This window comes from Apodemus sylvaticus, chromosome 6, assembly GCF_947179515.1.
Source record: "Apodemus sylvaticus chromosome 6, mApoSyl1.1, whole genome shotgun sequence".
Lineage (NCBI taxonomy): Eukaryota > Metazoa > Chordata > Mammalia > Rodentia > Muridae > Apodemus > Apodemus sylvaticus.
In genome coordinates, this window is record NC_067477.1 from 124,633,843 (window position 1) to 124,660,955 (window position 27,113).

The 27,113-nt window shown below is 40.3% G+C and overlaps 1 protein-coding gene across 1 annotated transcript in view; it reads right to left on the reverse strand.

Annotated features, from left to right (window-relative positions):
• Positions 1 to 14,222: 14,222 nt before the first annotated feature.
• Positions 14,223 to 27,113, reverse strand: part of LOC127687990 (HEAT repeat-containing protein 5B-like) — a 165,640-nt gene continuing 152,749 nt past the window's right edge. The window contains 8 exon segments of the mRNA XM_052186752.1: positions 14,223 to 14,539; positions 16,862 to 17,075; positions 18,493 to 18,644; positions 22,132 to 22,276; positions 22,278 to 22,360; positions 22,790 to 22,934; positions 24,933 to 25,060; positions 26,305 to 26,559. Of these exon segments, the coding sequence (XP_052042712.1) occupies positions 14,235 to 14,539; positions 16,862 to 17,075; positions 18,493 to 18,644; positions 22,132 to 22,276; positions 22,278 to 22,360; positions 22,790 to 22,934; positions 24,933 to 25,060; positions 26,305 to 26,559 (1,427 nt within the window). The 3' untranslated portion in view covers positions 14,223 to 14,234.

Below are 27,113 nucleotides of genomic sequence, written 5' to 3' on the forward strand. Positions count from 1 at the left end.
ACATAGAGTCACAGAGCCCTAAGGGCTAAAGGAAGAATGTCCCTTTCTGCTCTACTGCACTCCTGAACCCAGAAACCTTCCCTTCCCACGTGCCCCTTTCCAGATTTCTTGGACAATTGATCTTTACACCAAAGGCACTCCAAAATCCTTTCCTTCTAAGTGACTTGCCAGTATTTTCTCTCTCTGAGCTCCCTGATAACTATTATCACTATAAATTTACACTACACCAACCGGAGAAAGGAAGTTACCTGAATTAACATTTATGAAAACAAAATTAAGTATTTAGCTGTCACGCCATCAAAAAAATGTAATTTTGTTTTGATCTGATGGACATTTAAAAAAAGTCAAGACATAAGCTGGTGAGTGACTTGCAAGGGAAGGGCATCCTGTCCCAGTCCTCTTTGCTCCCGGGTCTTCCCATGGCAACTTGTGAAAAGGACAGGAAACACATTGTATCTGCTCTGGTTGCAAATAACTATGGCAAAGCCCTCTTCGCTCAGCTACTGAATGTTTCTGCTTTGTGAATTCATTCTTTATTATCATAAAAAGTTGATCCAGGCCTGGCCAAATTCCTTGTGTCATAAATTAGTTTGGCTCTAAATGTCCTTTGAGATCCAGCCTGATTCATTCACAGTTCAAGAAACTGAGACTGTCCTCAATGAGACCTTGAATGAAGAGTGACTGCCAAAACTAGCACCCAGATCACCTGCCTGTTAGCTCAGTAACCTTAAAAAAATGAAGCTAGACATGGTCGCACACCTCAGAGGCAGAGAGAGGCAGAGAGAGGCAGAGGGAAGATTTCTGAATTAGAGACCAGTCTGGTTTACAGAGTGAGTGAGTGCTAGGACAGCCAGGACTTGCTTTCTTTTCTTTTCTTTCTTTCTTTCTTTTTTCTTTCTTTCTTTTTTTTTTTTTTTTTTTTTTTTTTTAGTTTGGTTTTTCCTGACAGGATTTCTCTGTATAGCCATGCTGTACTCTGTAGACCAGGCTGGCCTAGAACTCAAAAATCTGCCTGCCTCTGCCTCCCAAGTGCTGGGTGGGATTAAAGGCGTGTGCCACTACTAGGCCAGAGTTTTCCAAATGATAGATAGATAGATAGATAGATAGATAGATAGATAGATAGATAAGATATTTAGATACATACATAGATAGATTATATTTCTCTATCCATCTGATTTAATTTTAATTAATCAATTAAAAACAGGATGACTACTCAGAACCAAGAAAACATGAGTAGAATTTTTTCCTTTCTTTTTTTTTTTTCCTATCATTTTCTTAGTTTTTGTTTCTTGGATTTTTTGAGATGGGGTTTCTCTGTGTAGCCCTGGCTGTCCTGGAACTTGCTTTGTAGCCCAGGTTGGCCTTCAACTTAGAGATCCACCTGCCTCTGTCTCCCAAGTGCTAGTATTGAAGAAGTGTGTGCCACCACCTGGCTAAGAATGGAATATTTTCATCTGAGGGATTTAAGTAATTTTATAAGCTTCGATGTTAAAAAAATCTGTTTTTTCCTCTAACAGAAGACATATCAGACAAAACATCGACTTTAAATTGATTCACAAAAGATTATAAAATATAATTAAGTGTATAGCTAATAAGGCAGGGTAGATGGTTCAGTCACTAAGGTGCTTGCCCTCTAAACATGAGGAACTGAGTTTGGATCCACAGCAGGCACATAAAAGCCAGAAGCAGGGAGTGGTCTGTGATTTGGTAATGGGAGCTGAAAGGATGTAGAGACAGGCGAGAGAAGCGACTAGCCAGTCTGGCCAGACAGGCACACTCTAGGTTCAGTGAGAGACTCCTGAGGCTATTTAAAAGCAAGCAAACAAACAAAACTAAAATAAAGCTGGGGAATAATCACGGACTACTTGTGGATTTCACACATGCACACACACACACATACACACACTACACTCACATACTTCGCAAAAGTACAAACATGCTGGACTACTATGGATACATACTAGAGATTTATTTTCATTCATATTCAAATTTTACTATCAAATAATTTCTTTGCTTTTGAGTACATCTTTACAATCAAAATATCATCTTAGCCAGTCAGAATGGCTAAGATGAAAAACCCAGGGGACAGCAGATGCTGAAGAGGATGTGGAGAAAGAGGAACACTTCTCCATTGCTGGTGGGATTGCAAGCTAGTAAAACTGCTCTGGAAATCAGTTTGGTGGTTCCTCAGAAAATTAGACATAGTACTACCTGAAGACCCAGCTATACCACTCACTACTGGGCTTATACCCAAAAGATACTCCAACATGCAATAAGGACACATACTCTACTATGTTCATAGCTTTATAGCTGCCTTATTTATAATAGCCGGAAGCTGGAAAGAACCCAGATGCCCTTCAATAGAGGAATAGATACAGAAATTGTGGTATATATACACAATGGAGTACTATTCAGCTATAAAAAACAATGAATTCATGAAAATCTTAGGCAAATGGATAGAACTAGAAAGTGTCATCCTGAGTGAAGTAACCCTATCACAAAAGAACACACAGGGTATGCACTCCCTGATAAGTGGATGTTAGCCCAAAAGCTCAAACAAGTTACAATTCACAGACCACAGGAAGCTCAAGAAGAAGGAAGATCAAAGTGGGGGTGCTTTGGTTTCTCTGAGAAAGGGAACAAAATACTCACAGGAACAACTATGGAGACAAAGTGTGGGGCAGACTGAAGGAAAGGCCACCCAGAGACTGTCCTACCTGGGGATTCATCCTATAAACAGTCACCAAGCCCCGACACTATTATGGATGACGAGAAGTGCATACCAAAAGGAGACTGTTACGGTTATCTCTGGAAGGGCCCTGCCAGAGCCTTATAGATACAGAGGCGAATACTCAGCCAACTTGGACTGAGTGCGGGATTCACAATGGAGGAGTTGGAGAGAGGACTGGAGGAGCTGGGTGGGGGTGGTTTACAGCCCCATGGGAAGAATGACAATGTCAGCCAACCAAATGCCCCAGGGCTCCCAGGGACCAAGCCATCAACCAAGGGGTACACATGGTTCCAGCCAAAAGATTGGCAGAGGAATGCCTTGTCAGTGGGAAAAGAGGTCCTTGGTCCTGTGAAGGCTCAATAGAGGCCCCAGTGTGGGGAAATCGAGTGGGCGTCATAGGAGTGGGCTGGGTGGAGGAGCATATTCTTGGAGGCAGAGGGTGGGAGGATGGGTTGGGGATTTTTGGAGAGGGGGAACAGGAAGGTATAACATTTGAAATGTAAATGAATATATTCAATCAAAAATTACTATCAAATAATTTGCTTTTGAGTACATCTTCACAATCAAAATAGTATTAAAGGTTCATATCATGGAAATAACATTCAATAAGTCAAAATATTAAGTTATAGTAAAATGGGATTATTAAACTTACTTTTAAAGATCCACATGTGGTAATATGCTGGTAGTTTAGCAAAAATCAGTCCATTTTTAAGGTTCTTTTGCTTTAAAAGGCCCCTGTATCCCATATTTTCCTGCTATATGATTTAGATTCTAAAACTCGTGTGTGTGTGTGTGTGTGTGTGTGTGTGTGTGTGTGTGTGCTGCTCATGTGTGATCATAGCTTATGGAATAAGCTATGGAATAACTTATGGAATAAGTTCTCTCTCTTCAGGTGTGGGTCCCTGGGGATGGAACTCAGGATATCAACTAGTGCCTCTACCCACTCAGCCTTCTCTCTGGACCAGTTCTCTCAGGTTTTATTAAAGTATAATGCTTGTCTTACAAAATAACTATGAGATCATATAGGAAAATGAATTTAAATGTTTACCATAGTACCTACCATATGATATATATTAAGTAATCATAACACTTTTTATAATATAGTTCTCAAAACTGAAATTTTTATACACACACACACAGGACTATGGTAAATACCATAATTAATTTCCATTTTGCCTTCTTCATTCCCACAACAGGACTTCAGTAAAAGTTAAAATAATCCTAAAAACAACAAGACTAATACTTAAGCTAACCTCTAAGTCTCAGAAAAAAACTCATGGTGTTGTTGATGTTCCAATATTTTCGTTATACCATAAAGCCCAAGTGACAGGGAAAATAGTTTCTTTTCTGAGCACACAGAGCAACCAACCTTTGTGGTGGTGGCTTCTCGGTCAGTGTGAGCAGCTTAATGTGAGAAGGGGCTCTGCCAACAGGTACTTAGATGACAGCCTGTGCCACACCCCACTTAGCCCTGTCTGCTTTGTAGGACTAGGATTACATTCCTATAAAACGACAACTCATGTGATATTTTTTCATTAAAAAATGAGTGGCTAAACTGGGCGGTGGTGGCGCACGCCTGTAACCCCAGCACTCTGGGAGGCAGAGGCAGGTGAATTTCTGAGTTCGAGGCCAGCCTTGTCTACAGAGTGAGTTCCAGGACAGCCAGGGCTACACAGAGAAACCTTGTCTTGAAAAATAAATAAATAAATAAATAAATAAATACATAAATAAATAAATTGAGTGGCTCTTTTACCTGAGCTGTGCAAAATAACTGGTTATTTGAGTTTCAGAGAAAGGCTTCAAATCAACTTGATAGCTCTTTCAGAGTTTTGAGCAGAAAAAGGAAATCACTTGGGTAGAAAGAAGCCTCCAAAGGGACAAAATGTGCTTTGGGGACAGGAATTTGCAATAACCCACTGTTTATTCATGTTTGTCCTGTCTCATCTCTGACCCCTTTCCTTCCTGCCTGTCCTCCATCAGGCAGCCCCCACCCCCACCCCGCATCCAGCTTCCCTCAGACTCCTAAGTGCAGTGCCAGAGATGTCTGGTAATGGCTGCATTGTGGAAACATATCGTGCCCATTGAGAATGAAGGAATCCTATCATATGAAAACTCCCCTGGAGTCCAACAATTAAATCTGCATCTTTAGTCTGTGATAGAATAGGGACTTAGCCTTAGTTATTACTGCAGTTACCATTATTTGGGGAGAAATTCGAAGCTCGGAGGTTGACTTATTTTAGCTTTAAAATGATCATTCGGGGCTGGAGCTTAGCAATGAAGAACACTTCCTAGTCTTCCAGTGGACTCCAGTTCAAGTCCCAGCAGGCATGGCAGGAATCTCACAACCACCTGTAACTCCAGGTCCAGGGGGATTTAACACCTGCACTCACATGCATATTTTATTTAATAAGTTTAACTTTAAAATTTCATTTGTAACTTTTTCAGATAATCTAAAACCCTGTTACAATTTCGTTCATTTTGAATCTTGGAAGACAAAGCAAACACATTATTTAATTTTACTGGTCACTTTTTAATACTTCATGATAAGAACTCTCCTGTTGCTGTTATTGTTGCTATACAAAGGGTTTCTCTGTATAGACCTGACTATCCTGGATTTGCTCTGTAGACCAAACTAGCCTCAAACTCACCAAGATCCACCTGTCTGCCTCCCAAGCTCTGGGATTAAAGGCGTGTGCCACCACTGCCTGGCCGGAAAAAGATCTCTTATAAGGATAAAATTTCATCTCCATTTAAAAATTTTATCATTAAATTATAATTAATTTTGATTTTGTGATGGCTGATAAGTATGTAAGTAAATACTTCAAGGCTATAGTAAGATTACCTAAATCAACCTAAGCATCAAACATAGACAGCCTAAAAGGATTACTCAGTTCTGAAGCTGTAGCAAGACTTTTCTTAGAATATCAGTGGTGATCAACTTCAGAATTTACCAAAGCAAACAAATTAGGTCTTGATTATGTATTTTTAAGTTTATTTTTATCTTTTGTGTGAATGTTTTGCCTGCATGTACCATATGTGTGTCAGTAGAGGCCAGAAGAAAGTATTAGACCCCCTCAGAACTGGAGTTACAGATGATTGTGAGCCATCATGTGGGTGCTAGGAAGCAAACCAAGAGCTTCTGCAAAAGTGAATGAACATGGAGTCATCTCTCTAGCCCCTCACCATAATTTCCCTTTCCTTCTTCAACTCCAGCCTCTGCCCATACATCTTCTCTTTTTTTTTAAAAAAAAAAAGACAAACTGCCAATGAATGAAACTTCTCAATGTATATGTGTGTGTGTGTGTGTGTGTGTGTGTGTGTGTGTGTGTGTGCATGTATATAAGAACATTTTTGTAAGCTGGCTGATCCTGCCAGCTGTACAACTGAGATGCACTCTTTTCCAGCAGATACAGCTACTCTCAGCAGAAAATACTGAGTCTTCCCTTACCTGGTGGTCCTCAGACAGTAAGTCAGTCCTCAAAATAATGCAAATATAGCACAGTTTTCTTTTGTACATTACTTTGTATAAATATACAAGAGAGAGAGGGGGAAAAAAGAAACAGGGTTTAACAGCAAAAAAACAAAAAAAAAAAAAGAAAAGAAAAAGAAAAAGAAAAAAGAAAAAGAAAGAAAAAGCTGGGCAGGAGGCAGAGGCAGGCGGATTTCTAAGTTCAAAGCCAGCCTGGTCTACAGAGTGAGTTCCAGGACAGCCAGGGCTACACAGAGAAACCCTGTCTTGAAAAAACCAAATCCAAAAAACCAAAACCAAAACCAAAAACAGAAAAAGAAAAGACAAGGACAAAGATGGATGAGGGGGATGGGGGAGGGGAGGGAGGAAGAGGAGGGAGGAAAGGGAAGGGAGGGGAAGGGAGAAGAAGAGGCAGAGGAGGATTGAACCTACCCTGCATGTGCGAGATCATCCCTTACACACTGAAGCTCTCATAGACACACTGCTCACTGTGTGTTACTTACTTGCTGATGGTCTCTGTAATGGGAAGTTCTGCCATGATCTACCCCTCAGCAGCATGACATGAAGCACCAAGCACAGGAGGACCTAAGCAGTTTGAACCTGCTCATATTTTTACATGACCTTATAACAAGAAACATGACCAAGCGCAGAGAGTGTTCAAACTTCATTTGTATTCAGAACAACTCACCTCATGGGGGGGAAAGGTAATTTAAATATAGTTCTTAGTAGAAGACATTGACCAAATTAATGCCGCAATGTTTGTATAAGAATGTAGCCAGATTTAAAGATTTAAAGATTTAAAACATAAAAGAAGTCCCAGGACTGCAGCCGGATGCAGGGGGCACACCACCATCACTCATCTCGGCCATGAATCGCTTTATTTTTCTTTTTAATTTTTTTGTTTGTTTAGTTTTCTCTTTCTCTCCTCCATTCACAGTTTGCCTGCCCAAGAGAGTGTTCATTTTAACTTTTTGTTTGTTTGTTTTTCAAGTCAATTTATCTATGTACCGCTGGAAAGTCAGAGATCCTCTAGCGTCTGTCTCCTTAGTGTTGGGATTAAAAATGAGTACCACCACCACCACCACCTGGCTTCCTCTTTTTAACTTTAATAAAACTAGCAAGGTTAAAAACAAACAAACAATAGGGCTAAAAAGATGGCTCAGCCATTAAGAGCACCCGGTTTTCTTCCCGAGGACCCAGGTTCTATTCCCAGCACCCACGTGGTGGCTCACAACTGTCTGTAACTCCAGTTCTAGGGGCTCCGGATGTCTTCTTCTGGCCTCCACGGGTATCAGGCATGCTTGTGGTACTTAGATACACAAGTAGGAAAACACCCAAATGCATAAAATTAAAACAAATAAATAAAAACAAACAAACAAACATGCAGAAAAAGCAACTGAACAAAACCCTTTGCGTACTCTAAAATTCAGCAATCTGTAGCAAAATATAGGTTGATTTAAAAAAAAAAAATCCTGGGAAATTTACCCCAAGGATTCTACAAAGTCAAAGGTAACACTATTCCTTAAGGTTTAAAAACTGGAAATGAAGTGCCTATTTATAGAATAATAGCTGCAAGTAATGGTACATTAAGTATAACGAGGCACCAATCCCTGGGGAGCTGAGGGCAGGGCTCAGCAGGTAAGGTGTGTGCAATGGGAAGGAAGTTCAAATTCCCAGAAGCTACATTAAGAAGCCAGCTGGGCCTGGTGGCTGCTGTAATCCAGTTCCAGATCAGACAGGAGTCTCTGGAGCTAGCCAGACTAGCAAGATTCGGCCTTTAAAGCAAGCTCCAGCTTCAGAGACTCTGCATCGGGTGTAGAGTAAGTGAGGACACTCCACAGCAAGCTGGGGTCTCCACAGGCATGTATCACATGTACTCACATGTGTAAACAGACACCCGCACAACATGCGTGTGCAAAGGGAAACTGCTGGAGTTATAGCTCTGTGGCAGACAGCTTGCCTAGTATGTGCGAATCCCAGAGTTAAAGAAAAAAAATGAATCACTAAATCTTTCCCATCTTACTAATGTCACAGGAGAATGCTTATAAAATAGAGGAAAACAAGCTAAAACAGCTGCCATATAGTTATTATAATATGGGGGAATTACATTCAAATATCAACATAGTTTTTTTCTGGGTAGTGGGTTAGAAGAATTTTTCCCAAAATGTTAATGAATGCAAAGTTCATTATAATTGATTATTTTACAATAAGACAAAAACTCAACTTTCTTTTTTACTGACATTACTTTACACTCGCTAGACAAAAATAAAGCCATTTTTTGGTTTTGCAAATGAGATAAGAGAAGCATTTCCCTGTGTAATTAGAAATGAATTAGAAAGGAGGCTTTTTGAATATATTTTATGTATGAATGCTATGACTTCACGAACAACAGAAGAGGGAATCAGATCCCATTATGGATGGTTGTGTGCTACCATGTAGTTTGGAGAATTCCCATCATTGCTGGGAATTGAACTCAGGACCTCTGGAAGAGCAGCCAGTGCTCTTAACCTCTGGGCCATCTAGTAAGCTCCCTCTTTTAAGTTAAAAAAAGAAAAGGAAACAGGAGAGAAAACATGAAGTGGTAGATGTTAAACTAGAGAGATTAGTGGTTGAGAGCTTGAATGTGTTCAACCGATTTATGGCTCTCCATAAATATGCATAATTATGTATGTATCTGTATTATGTTGTTGCAGAATATTTGATCACACTGTGACACCCCCCCCCCCCCACACACACACACTCTGTGCTGTTTACTGGAAAAACCTATTTCTAGTAGTGGTGTGGCTCAGCCCTTAGCATACACCTTAAAGGCCTCTGGCTAGAATACAGATACACCCTTAACAAACACCTTTAATTCCAAACAAAGAAGGTGAAGTTAATCTGTAGAAGAAAGCACCTAGGAAAGGAGAGCGGGTACTTAAGAGAAAGCAGTACAGTGTCATCAGAACAATTGTGCAGACAGGTTGCAGGGAGAGAACAAGCTAAACACAGGTGAAGACAGAATAAGTCAGAGAATGAGCAGGGCAATTCAGTCAAAGCTGAAAGAAGCCAGTTTGACTCAGTCAGCTTGGAGAGGAGTTTCTAGCCAGGACAGCTGAGAGGACCGACCAGCCACCATTCAGAAAAAGCTAGAAACGGTGAATTTATTTGGCAGTTTAAGTCTCAGAGGCTGAAAATATTCTAGGTCTAGATAAGATTGTACAGAAGCTAGAAGCTTCCAGGACTAGGCTTAAATTAGCAGAGGCTGTAAACCTCTGAGACAACAATTACATCAGGTGAATAAAAGATACTTTTATATTATGTATACATGCATATATATATATATATATATATATATATATATATATATATGAAGGAAAACTGTGCACACAGGTATGGGTGTTATGAGAGGTATTGATCACTTGTACACACAAGCATCACACTCTTTATCACCAGCTCAGGATAGTTTCTCTAAATTATGGCTGATATGAAATTCTTTTTATACCATAAGTCCATAAATAATAATTTTAAAATATTTTTAGATATGAGGGAACCAGATAAGTTATGACAGTAGGTAATGATTAAGTAGGGTTTTAAAAATAGTTCACTTGGTGGAAAGTATTGAACAAGAAATTAATTTATAGCTGGTCTCCAACCATTTCTGACATCCACCTGTTGTGCCAGGAAACATTCATGAACCCCCAAAAGACCACCAAGGAGCCAATTCCGAGGTTATCACATGAGAGTCTCTTTATTTAATCTGGAGCTTGGCCACACTACCATCTCTGATGCAGGAGAACGGGAGGGGGCCCCAAGCCCAGTTTTAGGCAAGCATTTAGAGGCAAGGAGAGGGTATCCAGCCTGGCACACGTCTGACTGCGGGCCACTACGGCCTTTAACATACGTGGCTGGTGCTGGAACACAAACCATAAACTTAATTCCTGCCTTCCTCCTGACTGGTAGTTGTCAGGAAGTGACGTGCCAGGGGCAGGCTTGTAATCTGGAGGTGTAGATTTGTAGGGGAGTAACCTGGAGACTAGTGCTGGATGCCAGTTTGTTAAGTTAGCTCAAGTTCAACCTTAGGTCAGGTTCTCTAGGATGGAATCTGAACCCTAAAGATTTGGTGTTTCAGACCTAAGAATCCTAATTAAGAATGAAGAAAATGTGGAGAGTAGGAAAGTTGTAATTAAGCATGTTTTTGAAATGTGGGCTAATTATACTCATCATTCTTTATTATTATTTGGACGGATCTAGAGAGGCTAGTACACACAACAAAAATGTCAGCTTTTTAAATTTAAAACAACTCTGCATGTGGTATAAGTGCTCATGTGTGTACACCAGTGTGCGGGTGCAAATACATGTGTCATCCTGCCTCTACTCCCTAGGCTGGGATCACAGGTGTACACTGTCATGCCTGACTTTTTAATTGGATCTGAATTCACGTTCTCAATATTATAGACAAGTACTTTATCATCTGAGCTATCTCTGAAGCCCAGCAGCTCTTGACAGTGAAAATCTGTCATAATTAAACCTCTATACTACATTGTACTTGATATAGGTATACACTATCATTTCAATGCATGTAAAATCTGCTTATCAAACTAAATACTACACTCTATGCTACCCTGTTCCCACACTTGTGTGGGTGGAAGGCCCTTTACTGACCATCTTCCCACCCCCATACCCTTTTTTTCCCAAGTAGCCCAGGCTGGCCTAGAACCCAGAGATCCACCCGCCTCTGCCTCCTAAATGCTGGGATTAAAGGTGTGCACTACCGCTACCTGGACGGCATCTATAATTCTTTAACAAGATTTTCTTGTATAGCTCCAATGACAGCAAAGAGCTGGTTAGTGGTAGCTTAGAAGTATGTTACCAAATGGATAAGTGTATACTAACAGAGAGAGGAGGAGGGTGGGAAAGAAGGCATGATGTGTCTTATCCTGAAAAGCCAGGGAGGTACCAAGAACAGCAAAAAATAGCCAGGGTAAAAACAAGGATGTACATAAGTAGATGAGCTGAAGGGGTCAAGTGCACACACTCATGTGTACAAAAATATTAGAAGAGTTTGGCGGGTTTTGAAAAAGTTAGAGTTATTATTTAAGCCAGTAAGTTCACTCCTGGCTAGATACTGGTGAGATAGTAAAATATATGTTTGTGATGCAAATCTTCAACCCTAGCACTCAGAAGGTTAAGGCAGAAGGATCCTGAGTTAGGGGCCAGCCTACTTAACTGTTCAGAACATCATGCCTTGTGAGTGTCCTTCAGGTGATAAGTGGATAAAGAAACAGTGTGCATACAACACAGCTGTATACAGCCATTAAGAAGAACGGCAAGATCTACAGTGTGGACGAAACCTCAGGAAAGGTCATGAAGGAGAAGAGGACTCCATAGAATTAATTATGGTCCACAGTGTGAAAATTAGAGAGAAAGCAGATTCGAGGTGGCAGCCTAAGACTGAGGGGAGGTAGGGGACCGAGGTGACAGCTCTGAAGTAGTGAAAACATATGACTGTGGTGAGGATTGCTGTAGAGATACCAAAGCCACTAACTAAACTGTACACATTATTTTCTTGGTAGTGGGGGCTGAGCCTTGCACACTCTAGTAAAGTTATCCATCACTGAACACATCCTCAGCCTGAATCGGACACTTTCAATCACTGAAATGACATGACACTGGAAATGATTTTAAGAGAATTTTACTTAAAAAAAAAAAAATCAAGGAGAAAAATGTTAGAAACCCAAACTGAAATGAAAACCAACCCTGTAAGAAAGCAAAGTCAATCAGAAAACTGATGAGACCAAACACCCTTCTGAGGCATGTACAAGACCGAGACAAGCTAATGGCAGCGGGTACAGGAGCGTGAGCAGCAGGCAGCGCGCTTCAAGTGGCAGTAGCAGTGAGATGTTCAGAAAAGTCACTTCTCAACTCTGGGGTAGAGTCTAAACAACATGGTCTGCTAACTATGCAGTAAAATGTGCAGACTGGAGTGGGGAGCATTCACAGGACCACTTACCTGTTTTGCATGGTCAATTCCCACTGCTTGAGAGACCTGCACACCTAACCTGTGATTATCTGTGTGCCCTCAAGCACACAGGTTGATGCCTTATCCACAGCAGGCCCCAATAAATATTTGATGAATGAACCTAACTACCACAGTCGGAACCTGAGGCTCTGCACTTACACAAAGCATGGAGCAGGACAAATTTTAGCCATTAAAAATAAGCAGAATAGCACAGCACACTGGAAGCGCCTTAGCAGATCTTTAGATGAGGATTTCAATTCCGCTAGCAAGACAGATATATGCAGCATAATTTAGGCATTTAATGTAAAAGTCAAAAGCCCATCAGAAAGACAAGGATATTTGATGGAATGGTTAGAAAATGTGCTTTTATTCATAGGATATTTGCCATAAGCAAAGGTTTTTCTCTTATTTGAGTCACTTCCAATTTTATACTGTTTGCTTTTCAAGTAGTTTTTCATGACAAATGCTAAAATTTGACCCATTTTCTTTTCCTAGTACTATCCAATGACTGACTAACTACATGATGAAATTATATTCTAAGAAAGTTAAACGACTGTGGCTTAGAGTTAAGAATGTTAAATTAATTAGGGTCTAGGGGCATACATCAGTACAGTGCATGCTTACAGTACTGAGCAAGGCTCTGGCCCAGTAACCTGTACCAAAAACCAGAAACAAAACCCCACAGGAACAACAAACAAGAATCAACAAAAGAGAAATATATTGAAATAAAACTGAAAATATTTTACGGCGCCGTTGCTGTCCCAGCGTCTGATGGCATAAAGCACAAGAAAAGAGAACTGCCCCCAGCCACCCCACTTCCGTTTTAGGACAAACTGACAACCACACAGGAATAAACCAGATCCCCCTGTGCTATGCTTTGACCTGACCAGCAGCATCTCGCCAGAGAACGCTGTGAGGAACGAGAAAAACATCTAGTTGCACGGGAAAACATCTGGCTAGAGAGGGAAGAGCGAGCCAGGCAGCGCTATGAGAGGCACCTGGACATGCAGAAGAAGCTAGAGGAGCAGCAGCTGGAGGAGGAGCGGGAGGAGGGCTGTGGTGGAGGAGGAGAGGAGGCAGACTGGAGGAGGATTAGGGGCTCCATGAAGCTGTTGTCCGACGGACAATGGAAAGGAGCCAGAAGCCAAAGCAGAAGTATAACCGCGGCCATCGGGAAGCCATCTCCGTGGGAGCTCGAGCACCCACGGCGGAGATCCAGACAGGTGGTCAGTATCTTTCCAAACAAGCCGATCCTGTCGTCCTTGTCTGCAACTGTGCTAAACTGTTCAGATAGAGGAAGAGGTGGCTGCTTGGTGCATGGAGCAGACAGTGCTTCCCTCAGCTGGCTAGCAGACCTAGTCAGCCCTTATCCACCAGAACGCACATATTCTTGCTCTCAGTCATCCGGGTGCTGGGAGTTCTGGGTGCCAGCCTTCCAAAGAAAACCTTAAATGACTCGTAATGGCAGTTTTGTTTTGCCAACTTGTTTCTCATTCAGTCAGACTTCTCTCATGCCTTTGCAATGCGTATGATCGCTTGGTGTCCATTCATCTCAGTCTTGAGGGCTCCGTCTCATTTTAAGACTCTCATCACCGTGTCCTCCAGCAAAGGTCTTAACGGAGTTTGGAGTTTATGCATCCTATGGGTTTACTGTACATAAATATGTAGTTATTCATAAAATGGGAGTTTTGTCTTCTATCATGAATGAAACAATCAAGCTTTGCAGAAAAGCTACTTCTTTTAGTAAGTACAAAGATTTTTAAATAAAACCAAACAATTATCATGTAATGCAAAGCACTCAGTTTTTAAAAATGATAAGTTACAGTGACCTTGAGTATGTTTTTACAAGATTAGAAAGTGTCATGTCTTAATCTGTAATAAGAATGCAATGTACACATGTTCTGTGTGTCAGTTTATATATCTTGAATTTTATATTGTGTGACCATTGTAATATATTATGTGCATGTTAGTATTAATCTATAACATGGTAAATGTTTGAGAAAAAAATAGATACAGATGAATGGAAAGGCACACTACAAAAAGCTTGTTTTCAGCTTGATTGTTGGTGCAGAATGTGTGGTGGGGGCAGGCTGCCTGGCGGCTGCCTTAGCTTTGCTTGCCTGGCTGGCTCGGACAGCAGTCTCTAGGCGAGCTTTCAGTTCAGGAGCAGCCCCCATCACTGTCTTGAAAGCATGTGGGTACAGAGGTCCAATATGCATTAAGTTCTGGAGTGCAAACTCATGAAGATCTTTGGAGATCGGACTTGCTGAGGCAAAAGAATTTTCATCCAGCAGGTAAGAGATCAGAGTGGGCACTAGAAGAGCGAGTAACTGGACTCCTGGAACAGAGAGCAGAAAGGACTGGCATGACTGGAGAGAGTGCAGATGGACTGGGTTTTGGGGTTTTTCTTTTTCTTTTCTTTTCTTTTCTTTTTTTGGTTTTTCAGGACAGGGTTTCTCTGTATAGCCCTGACTGTCCTGGAACTCACTCTGTAGACCCAGCTGGCCTCAAACTCAGAAGATTGACTGTTTTTTATTGTAATTTTATGTGCACTGCAGTTACAGACACTTGTGAGCTGTCATGTGATGCTGGGAATTGAACCCAGGTGATCCAGAAGAGCATCCAGTGCTCTTAACCACTGACTATCACTCAGCCCTGCAGCTCATCATCTGGAATAATAACCATATTTTATGTAATATATAACATTTATTTGTGCAACTACAGTTTAATAGCAAACAAGGCTGCAGCCATATCTATGAACTAAATAAGTCTCAAAAAGTAAGGTTTAAAACATCAGTACAACTAAAGCATTACAATTTCCATCTTCTAATAGGATCAATTTGCAATATTAGTAAGATGTGCCAATAATACTTGGTTTTACTTGGATTATAAATGTTTTATACTACAGCAAGAGTTTTAAGAGACAGAATAAGTATATAGTTAGTAAATATATGTAAAAAGTAACTGGAGTTTTTTAAATTTGATATATGCTTTATTTACATTTCAAATGATATCCCCTTTCCTCGTTACCCCTCCAAAAAACCCCTATCCTATTCCCCTGCCCCCTGCTTACCAATCTCCTCCCCTCTTCACTCTCCTGACCTGGCATTCCCCTACACTGTGGCACTGATCCTTCACAGGACCAATGGCCATCCTCTGCTACATGTGTAGCTGCAGCCATGGGTCCCTCCATGTGTACTGTTTGGTTGGTGGTTTAGTCCCTGGGAGCCCTGGGATTACTAGTTGGTACATATTATTGTTCCTATGGGGCTGCAAACCTCTTCAGGTCCTTGGGTCCCTTCTCTAGCTCTTCCATTGGTTAAAATTCAAGACTAAATGCTATGCAAAATAAAGGTTAAGTGTGGAGGTATAGCTTGGTGATAAAATGGATGTGCCTGGGTTTAATATCAATTCACAGGGATAAAAATGGTAAAAAAATCACTTAATAAATAGGATTAGATAGACTAGGAGGATAGTAATAACTAAATGAATAAGGACTTGAATGAATGATGTTACTTTGATAACATTTTTTAGATTTTTAAAAGTCTTATATAGTCATATGACTTTAAGAGGACCTTTACGTTTTGAATTATCATTTAACTTTTTTGACTTCTTTGCAAATGTGATCTCTTTTCATGAAAAACTTTCCCAGAAACTTGTGAAGAAAGCTGAGAATTTTGACAAGCTATTGTGTGACTGGAGACACAGCTCAGCAGTTGATCACACGCATGAAGCCATGGACTCATGTTTGCAGCAGGCACAAAATGAAGTCATGTCAGAACTGAGGCAGTGAGGAAGAGAGGACTGTTCACAAGAATTTATTACAGGAAGCAATAAATTAATGTGTAGGTTACTTGGATACAAAGTAGGATTAACTGTATTTCTATTTTTATTTTGCTAACTATAAACTTTATAGACAGGACTTAATCTTATTCACTTTGTAATGGTAACACTGATCTTACTGTCCTTCAATATTTAAAGTACTTTGGAACTGACTTGCCTTTCAGTTCCTTAACAGATGCCCAGTTTAGATTTAAGCTTCACATGGAGACCAACAGAGATGAGACCCCGCCCCTGCTTAGCGTGGAGGCCAGGATTCCCTGTGAAGGGGAAGTCTTTCCCCGCTCAGGAAGAGGGTCTTGAAAATTAGGAGCAGCTTAGTGTTTAATCATAAGGCATTTGTTGGGAATTTAGCCTTCCCACAACAATTAAAAATCCAATTTGAGTGTGCATCTGCATACATTTCTGGTTCAATAAAGGCATTTTGCAGTTTTCATGAAGCAAAAATTAAGTATCAAATCCTGAGGTATCTTATGATACTTGGTGCTTCTACTTCATGGTTATAACAGAAGGTTTATGTAATTCTTATTTTATTTTAAAAATTATATTAAATCTATACTGTTTCTAGTTCTTAAAAACACATTGCTAGAAAAATTAAAACTGGAATCCATGTGTTAAAATGCCTTCGGTAATTCACTGAAAAATAAATATACAGAAACCCAATATGTTGTACTAGTAACATGAGCAAAAACATCATGTACTCAGACCATAACTGCTTCTCAGAAAGCTCACTGCTACAAAGCCCATATTTAATGTTAAGATTCATAAATAACACAGGTCTTTATTTTGGACTAGTGGCATTTAATCAGAAAATACTTACTGTTCTGTTCTTCCCCAAGAGCAACCAATGTTTCAAGAACTTTAATTCCTTCTTGGACAGCCAGAAGTTCCGTGCCACTGGCTGGTCTGTTTTTCTCCACAGCTTTCAGCTTCCCTACCATTAGCGGGGCTAATGAGTGGATGTAGGGAGTAGAAAGCGCGCGATTGGAATGCTGGAAGACCGAGAGGAGAAGCTGGTAGCATTTGGCTTGAACCTATGTAAAAGAGAGATTTTAATTAATGCAGCAGGTCTGAGTCACACTGCACCTAACAGCTCCTGAAAAGGACAACAATGGAACTTCATGCTAACAAAATGAAACTGGAGATTAGAGAAATTCCTTATACATGAGTTACCAAAATCATCAGGCTTATATAACCAATATTTCTACTGTGTGGGAAAGCCAGAACTAGAAAGCCTGATTTCTTTTCAATTCTTCCTTTAATGTATAATTGTCTAATTTTAATGCAATAGAGTAAGAGAGGCTAACAAAAGACTGAATAAAGCTATAAAAACACTATTTAGATGCATCAACCCCTTATGATTCTTGGAAACAACTGTTTATATCAATTTCTAGGACTAGAAAGGAGAGTCCCATTGGATATACCTAGATTAGATAAGCCTCATACTAGCTTTTGCTTTTCTTGTCTCTTGAGGCAAGTTCTCATTATATAGTTCCAGTGAGCATGGAACTCACTATGTAGACCAGGCTAGCTTCAAATTTGTAGAGATGGGGTAGCCTCTGCTCCTGAGTGCTAGCATTTGTCATCATTCTCATTGTGTACATTTGTTTCAATATTTTGTCAGAAAGTAAACCACCAAATTCCTCTGCAAATAGAAAAGTGTGAGGGTGAGTTTAAGAATACAGGTCCCTGAGCTACAAATCTGAAGATTTTTAAGGAAACTCAGCGTGGAGGCAGGAATGTTCTATACTGATTTTCTTTTCCTGGTGTGCAGCATGTTTGAGAAGCCTTAACTTGGACTTTGACAAAATAAACCATAAAACATGTTCATTGAAAGATGCAATAGTGACAGTGACGCAGGCCTTTTAATCTCAGCACTCAGGAGGCAGAGGCTGGCGGGTCTCTGTGAGTTCAAAGCCAGCCTGGTTCACAGATTCCACAGATCCCTCAGATTCCACAGATCCAGTTCTGGGACAGCTAAGCTACACAGAGAAACCCAGTCTGGGGGATAGGGTAACAGAAAAGATGCAACAATGCTATCCTTTAACATCCTTGGTATCACTGAATTAAATAGTATGAAACAAAACCCAGGTAAAGTCTCTAATAATTATGGCTAGGTTAATAAAATATTTCATTCATTAGATAATTTCGGCATATGTGAGTATCTATATATGTCACTTGGAGCACATAAACACAGAGCTCTTAAACAGCTTTTCCATTTAAAAGTCACTCTACAGGCTGACCATACAGTTATGCAGGTAAGAATGGGTGTGGTGGCACACAAGTACGTGCACACACACAGACATCACACATATGCACACAGTACAAATAAGGAGATGCAAAAGATGAAGCCGTAATGCAGGCATGGAAGTTCTTGTCACAAGCATCATCAGCTCTTAGTGGGCTCATCTGAAGACCCCTGAGAAAGTAGGCTTTGGTGGGGTAACTCACCCATGGGTCACATGAGTTCAGGGCACTTTTAAATCTGTTCACGCAGCCATTCTGCAGGGACTGCACTCCTATTATTTCACTGCTGGCAGACCACAGGAAGAGCGCAATGGCTGTAAGCATGCTCGCTTCATCAGGCGCGGGCATACAGTCATCTACGAAACAAAAGGCAAGTAACGTGGGGAGATTTGGGGGTTACAGACGTGGACAACACTCTTCCAAGGTTTACCAGAGAATGTCTCAACCTGAAAAATACAGATTACAAAATTCTCATTGTGGAACTATGGTAGGAATAAATGCTTCAGGCACACTTTTTAAATTGGTGTGTTAAAGTTTGACAGGAAGCAGACAGTTAAGACAGACTCTGCAGAGCACTTACTATAGAAACGAGAAATGCAGCATTATAATGTAGAATTGTGGCAGACGCCATCTTGACAAAATAATGAAAGTTAGATTTGCCATGGTGCTGCATAACCATAAACCCGGCAGAGGGAGTTGGAGGCAGGATTCTCAGCACAAATTTGAAGGCAGCCTGGTGACAGAGTGACATCAGGCCAGTGTAGACTACAAAGTACAACTTTGTCTTAAAAAGGAAAACCCAAAGGTCTAAAGAGATGCCTCAGCAGTTGAGGGCACTGGCTGTTCTTCCAGAGGATCTGGGATCAATTCCCAGCATCCACATGGTAGCTCATGGTTGTCTGGTGCTCTATTTCCAAGGGATGAATGCTCTTGTACAAACACACATGCAGGCAAAATACCAATGCATATGGAATTAAATAAATAAATAAAGTAGAAACCAAGAGTTTCTTTTATTTTTCAATTTTTTTCAATTTTTTTTCAATTTTTTTTCAATTTTTTGCTTTATTTGCTTCCTTATGTGAGACAAGGTCTCTCTCTATAGATTTGGCTGACTGTTCTAGAACTCACTATATAGACCAGGCTGGCCTCAAACTCAGAGATGCATTTGCCTCTGCCTCCTGAGTGCTGGGACTAAAGGTGTGTGCCACGAACCCTGGCCTAGAAATTCTGGTGGTCAAGACATTCTGGATGTCGGACAAAGCAATATTATATGTTGTCTTACATGACTGTCTGAGAAAGATATACATTACTTATGTGATATTCCTGCTCAAAAGGTATAAACTGAATGTATATTAAAACAAGGGGAGAATTGAACAACTATAAATTAAGGAACATTCTATGGAATAGGTGTCCTGTTGTCTTCAAATCCAGGAATATGCATGGACAGCATGCTCATGATCCTAGCACTAGGGGCGGGGGGGGGGGGGGGGGGGGAGGAGGGACAGGGGGAGTGTCAGAGAGAGGAGTATCCCTGAGTTCAAGGCCAACCTAGTCTAGGTGACTTCCAGAACAGCCAGGGCTACACACACACACACACACACACACACACACACACACACACACACACACACAAAAAAAAACCAGAATAAAACCAAACTCGGAATACTATAAAAGATAAAGGCTAGGGAAATGTACCAACGAAACATAACACAGAGAAAAAGGCATTCTTAGGACAACTTCTGAAATTTACATTTGAACAACAATAACACTGCATCAATGCTAAATTCCTAAGTTTGGCAATTCTTTTGTGGGTATTTAAGGAATTTCTCTGTTCTTAGGATACCTATGAAGTATTCAGGAGTAAAACCTCACAAAGATGTCCGCATATTCTCAAATGGCTCAGTAGAGCTAATTAAGATGAGGAACAGTAGTGATATATTAATTTCACGAGGGTCCAATGGAGTGGGAGGCAGTATCTATGACAATACTGGACAATACTGAAGTCCACAAATCTATTCTCCACCATCTTATTAAAGTTTGAAATTCTTTTAAAATCAAACGTTCTAAAAATGAAGAAAAGTATTGCAACAGTTTTAAAGGACTCATTGCTCCCAGGAGGATTTCTGAGTGAACGTGCACACAACTTTTAAGTGCAGATCCTCAATTCTTTAAATAAGAAACATTCCAGGCTGGAAATGCTCTCCATAGCGAGCCTGCCCTCACTGTCTAAGGACTGGGATTAGATATGAGCCTTGATGCCTGGCTGTGAAAAGGTTTCAAAAACAAGGTGGCAGACTTACTCTGTTTTCACAGCAATGATATTTTATTTAAAAAGAAAATACAATTTAAGTGGGAAAAGATAAAAACTATGAAAAAACCACTTCCCCTGAATGATGAATATAAAAATGGTTATATTCACCAGTACAAGGACAATACAAATTGATGTATGGAGATTAGATTAGCAGAAGTTGCTGATGGAATCATAAATTCATAAAGACACAGTGGACATCAATTTGGCATTATCTAATGAAAGTGGTATTGAAATATGTATTCTCAGTCCTCATATGTGCCATTAAAAAACATGAGGAATCTTTAAGGATGTTTATCACAACTATCTTTGTAATTGTGGAAAATTAGAAATTAAAAAACATACTCATTGACAGGTAACAAGTAACTGGCAAATTGATTGAAAAAATAAAAGAATGAGATTTTACTAATATAAATTTACTTAAATAAATTAAAAACATAAACAAATACCATATATTTCATAATTACTTATCTCACTCATTATAAGCATGTATATATACGTATACATATTTGCTAACTAATACATATTAACATAAGAAATTCCTTATTTCTATATACAAGCATAGGATAAAATATTTCAATATCAAGACTGTAGCTTTATTTGGGGATATGTTAGGATACAGTCATAAATATTTAGTCTCCTCTTTTGTTACTTTTTCTCTGGAGATAGGGCCTCATTATATTGGCTCTGGCTGGCCTGGAACTCACTATGTAGACTTGGGAGGCTTTGAGCTCACAGAGAACCACCTGCCCTGCCTCTTATAGGGTAGCAGGATGTGCTATCCTGTCCTGCTATGATTTTGTTATTTTCATTGCAACACATGCCAGACATTGTGGTATATTTCTGTAATCTTAGGAATCAAGAGACTAACATGGGATGATCATGACTTTGAAGGTATCCTAGGCTTCATAACAAGGCCCTGATTCAAAAAATAAATGAAACAACATCAAAAAGGAGGAAGAGGAAAGAAGGAGAGAGGGGGGAAAGGAGAGAGGGAGGGAGGAACAGGATTCCAAAGGGAGAGAATAAGAAGAAAACCTGTAAGTAAGCATACATGTACCAGTACATGTCAGTTCTGGGTCTATACTGTCTCTCCTTTTAACCTGGGAACATGCATATAAGCACTTAGAAAAAGGTTTTTTAGAGCCCATGCTCTTGGAAGATGCATTTATACTTCAAGTCTTAGATGTGAATAACATCTCTGGGGTTGATTCAGTGTTGTACAGCAGTCTCCTGATGAGGTTAAGTAATACTTTATTATCAAACAAACATCTTTTTTATTTTTAAGGATCTGTTTATTTATTTTATATACATAATATATATATATAAATGTGAGTATACTATCACTGTCTTCAGAAACATAAGAAGAGGGCCTTAGATACAATTACAGATGTTATGAGCCATTATGTGGTTGCTGGGAATTGAACTCAGGACCTTCAGAAGAACAGCCAGTGTTCTTAACCACTGAACCATCTCTTCAGCCCCAGGAACAAACATCTTCAGAAATTAAAACTTTGAAAACTGAGACAGGCTACCTGGGTGAGAATATTCCAGGATGCAGGCAAGAGTGCTCCCAATTAGAGCTGTCCACTGTCTCTGAGTTTCCTCAGTTTTGGCCATGGACAGAGTCACGATACTTTTTATTCCCTGAAGAGCTGCACTGACTGGGATAGGAACCTGACTGATTGTCCGCAGACTTTATTGCTGTGTCTTTCAATATTCTTGCAATTAAGAACAGAATTGTGGGCAGGATTGTCATACATCCTGAAATTAAAAACAAATAAAATAAAATATTTTGTAACTCCTTCAATTCTCCCATGATAACTGTTTCCATCACACAGACAAACAGAAACACACACACACATACACACACACACACACACACACACACACACGCAGATACATACACAGACACACACAGATACACAGACACACACACACACACACACACACATTGTTTTTAAACAGTTAATTGTGTTCTTCTCCCCCTCAGGTAAGGGCTCATGACTGTTCACCTGGCTTCACACTCCTACACTCAAACAACACTGACTCAGCATCACTTCTACTTCTAGGGAACCGATGCCCTCTTCTGGTCTCTGTGGGCCCCAGGCATGCATGTGGCAAAACAGCCATACACACAAAAGAACCAATTCCAAACCCTGGGGAACAAACAAGGTTGCTTCCAGTGCTTACTTAGAGCGCTTCTCTTTTCCTGTCCATAGTCCTGAGCAGCCCTGACAATCTGCTGCACAACTCCAGTGACCAGCAGATGGATAGCGGGTGGGTTCCACGTCAGTAACAGGCAGTGCAGGACACTTAGCAGCTCAACACCAATCAGCTGTTATAATTAATATAAATACACTTAGTTAATTTCAATTTCAAATGACAGATGTGTACTATTAAAACCTGAGAAAATACATATGCAATAATGATTTTATAACTAAAATTTAATATGTAGGCTAGATTACAAGAATGAGAGGTCACACTTTCTCCTATAAGATAGTCAAGCAACATATAGTATTTAAATTTTAAATGTTTTATATTCAGAGATTATTATTCTCCTACTGGAATAAAACACCTAAGCTATTGGTGTTGCGAGAATTCAATGTCACTGAAGTTCCTAATTGCCCACCTAAGCTGAGGAATTGGTGTGTTTTCACTTTAACCACTATTATAAACTGTAATTTTTTTTAAAGATTTATTTATTTATTTTATTTATGTAAGTACATTGTAGCTGATTTCAGACACACCAGAAGAGGGCATCAGATCCTAATTCAGATGGTTGTGAGCCACCATGTGGTTGCTGGGAATAGAACTCAGGACCTCTAGAAGAGGAGTCAGTGTTCTTAACCACTAAGCCATCTCTCCAGCTCCGACAAACTGTAATTTTAAGTCTTTAAAATTTTCTTCATGTAACTGATACAATGAGCTTGCCATAAATTAAGAAACAGAAGAGAAAGTTAATTCAGTCAGAACTGTCCTCTCTTCTCTTTTTTTTATTTTTTTTAAATTTTTTTTATTTGATATAATTTATTTACATTTCAAATGTTTTCCCCTTTTCTAGCCCCCCCACTCCCCGAAAGTCCCGTAAGCCCCCTTCTCTTCCCCTGTCCTCCCTACACAGCTTGGGGCACTGCTCAGTCAGAAAGTGCTGGCTCAGCATACATGAGGCTCTGGAGCCAATTCCCTCAATTGCAAAGAAATTCACAATCAAAATACATCCCAGGCTGTTCCTTGTTCTTCATGTTCTTCACAGATCCTAGCAGGCTTCCAGGGACTGAGAGACCAGTGCCTCTCCTGTCAAGCTACTCTCCTAAAACTGAATGTTCTAGACTTTCTTACTTAAAGCCCCTGCAGGTCTCATCTGCCCTTGCTTTAGTTCCGAATCTGTCTGTACTTTCTTCCCTTCCATGTCCCTGCCTCTCCCAGAGCATCCCATGCCCCTGAGAGCTGCTGGCTTTTGCCCTACTCCCACTATCTGGTCCCCACTGCCCATCTAGTTCTCGATTTTTGACCCATAACTGCTGTTTATCCTCAGGTTCCCAATATGATCCTCTATTCACCTTCGTTCAAGTTTTCTAGACTACTATTCTCTGGAGGATTAGATAGAGAGCCTCATAGCTGGTCTCCGTGCTGCCTTCTCATACCTCATAAACCAACCTCTTCAAGGCTAACTGTATAATCCTTCTGTGTCTGTCACTCTCAGTCATCTATCTATCTACTTTTCTATCTATATGTGCTGATGCTCTTTGAGTTACGTCCAAACAAAATTAATCATCCTTCTATTTAAACATTGTTAAGCATTTCCTTTAGCTTTCACTATAGAGTCCAAATTCCTTTATTTGTAAAGAAAGCTTCACGTTTGGCCTTCCCAGCCTTGCCCAGCCCCACCCATGATGTCTACCTGCCTTACATCAGTGACAGTAAATGACTGTACACCCTTGAACTTGCCATGCGCTCCTGGATCTGGTTTTTGTATTTGTGTTGCTCTTTCTCAGAAGGAAACTTGTCCCTTGGCAGTTCCTCTCTAAGATCCCATTCGACTACCTCTCTGTGAGAAGGTGTCCTTTGCCTGTGCATCACAGTGCTGTGGCCTTGGGGCCTGACCCCCATACTCACTACTCCCGATCTAAGATGGTAAAGCCATGGTGTGTAGCTGCAGTCTAGCTCTGTGTAGTCATCCAAGAGATATGAGAGACAGAACCCCTTTTGTTGGTATTAGTTACACAATCTTGTTAGCAATATACAATGTTTATTTCCAGTGTGAGAAATTTATTCCGAGATAGATGCAATTAAAACACAGCATACAATTATCTATTATAGAAATACACTGTACCTGATCTTCTATAATGTGGATTCATGCATAAGGAGAACCCAGTAAGGGGTGTAAGGCCTGCAGGCATGCTGTAACATGTTCAATGGGCCCCTCGGGTCGAGGGGAACAAAGAAACTGTATACTCACACCTGGAATGCACAAAGTAAAACCATGAGTTTTCAACACAAAACACTTGTGTTGCTTTGATAAAATATTTTTCTCTATTTTTCCCAGATTACTATATACTTATTAATACCAGGAGGTTAAAAAATGTTTTCTAAGTTAAGCAGATAAACACAATATGGGGTTGTAGTGAGTGCTTCAATTCATTTAATATTTAAATTAGGCATGTTATGAAGATAATCACTTTTAAATTTCTAGAATTAAAAAATATATAGTATATTAACCAGGCAGTGGTGATGTTCATCTTTAATCCCAGCACTTAGGAGGCAGAGACAAGTGTATCTCTGAGTTTGAGGCTAGCCTGGTCTACAAAATGAGGACATCCAAAGCTACACACTGAGACTTTATCTCAAAAAAAAATTATACTACATTAAGAACAAATTTATAACTAGTTTACTACTTTCATTAAAGAGTTGTCCAAGAATATCGTATACATATATTTTTTAAGATTTAATGATGTGTGTGTATGTGTGTGTGTGTGTGTGTGTGTGTGTGTGTGGTTTGTTCCTGTGAGTGTGCATGCCTGCAGAGTCCAGAGGACAATGTCAGAGCCACTGGAGCTGGAGTTAGAGCAGTTGGGAACCCACCTGAGGGGTGCTAGAATTGAACTTAGGTCCTCTCTAAAAGCAGTAAGTGCTCTTAACCACTGAGCCATCCATCTCCCATACAAGGTTTATAAATGCCCAGCTACATACAAGGCTTATCCAAACAAGTGTTCACGGTGTACAAGGCTAAGGGTCTAGTGATTTTCATATTTTCAACTGTGAGATCTACTAAAAATTTCACTAATTATTCCTACTAGTTGTCTTACTTTGCACTTCCAGAAAATATGAGATGACAAATTCCCTTCAGTATATGAAAATACATAACTAAGAACACTTATAAATTAAAAATTATTGAAAACCAAATCATAAAAAAATGTTTCTCTATTGGACAACAAATACCAATACAAAGAAAGCATGTTGAATAAAAAACCGTACATTTTTTTCGTTGAAATACCAATACTGTTCTGTGAGTGAACATAATGGCTGAGCTTTTACAGTAGTTCTAGATAATTTGTAGACAGAAATTCATCTATTTCATAAGTGGAGCTGAAGGTCCTTGTACTACTCTTTCTCTGAAGTGTGCTACACAAGGCTTTACACAGCATTGCGATGAGAGCTCCAAGCTCTGCAGCGGCAGGGCCTGGAGTGCATCACAGTGAGCCCACCTAGGGTCAGGTGCATTCTGTCCTTGTTAACTTCTGGCAAGGCTTCCGCACTAGCCATTGCTCCTGGAACCTGCTTTAAACTGACCGCTGGGGAGCGTTTCTGTACACCAGACTCAGTTGTTGCTTCTGTGCACTCTTGACATATAAATCCTGTGCTGTTTAACCAGAGTGCCACTGCATGGAGAATTGGGGCCCAGGAGTTCCGGTAGTGAAGTCTTGCTGTATCAATGGTTTCGGGAGTATAAAATGCTCCCCCTGTGGAAAAAAAAAACCAAATCAAGTAAAAACATACTTTCTATCTTAGTCAGGGTTTCTATGCCTGCACAAACATCACGAACAAGAAGTAAGTTGTGGAGGAAAGGGTTTATTGAGCTTACACTTTCACACTGCTGTTCATCACTAAAGGAAGTCAGGAGTGGAACTCAAGCAGGTTAGGAAGCAGGAGCTCAGGCATAGGCCATGGAAGGATGCTCCTTTCTGGCTTGCTCAGCTTGCTTTCTTACAGAACCCAAGGCTACCACCCCAGGGATGGAACCACCTACAGTGGGCCCTCCCCCGTTATCACTGAGTAAATGACCCACAGCTGGATCTCATGGAGGCATCTCCTCAACTGAAGGTCCTCTCTCTGTGATAACTCCAGCCTGGTCACGGTGACACACAAAACCATCCAGTACACTTTCTGTTACAAAGGTTCACACATTTAAGAATAACATAGGCTAGCTGAGATGCCTCCTACAAGAGTGCTCTGGCAACAAGCTCCTCTCTGAGCCTCCCGACCCCCGCCTTCCAGCCTCTCCTCTCTGCAGCCA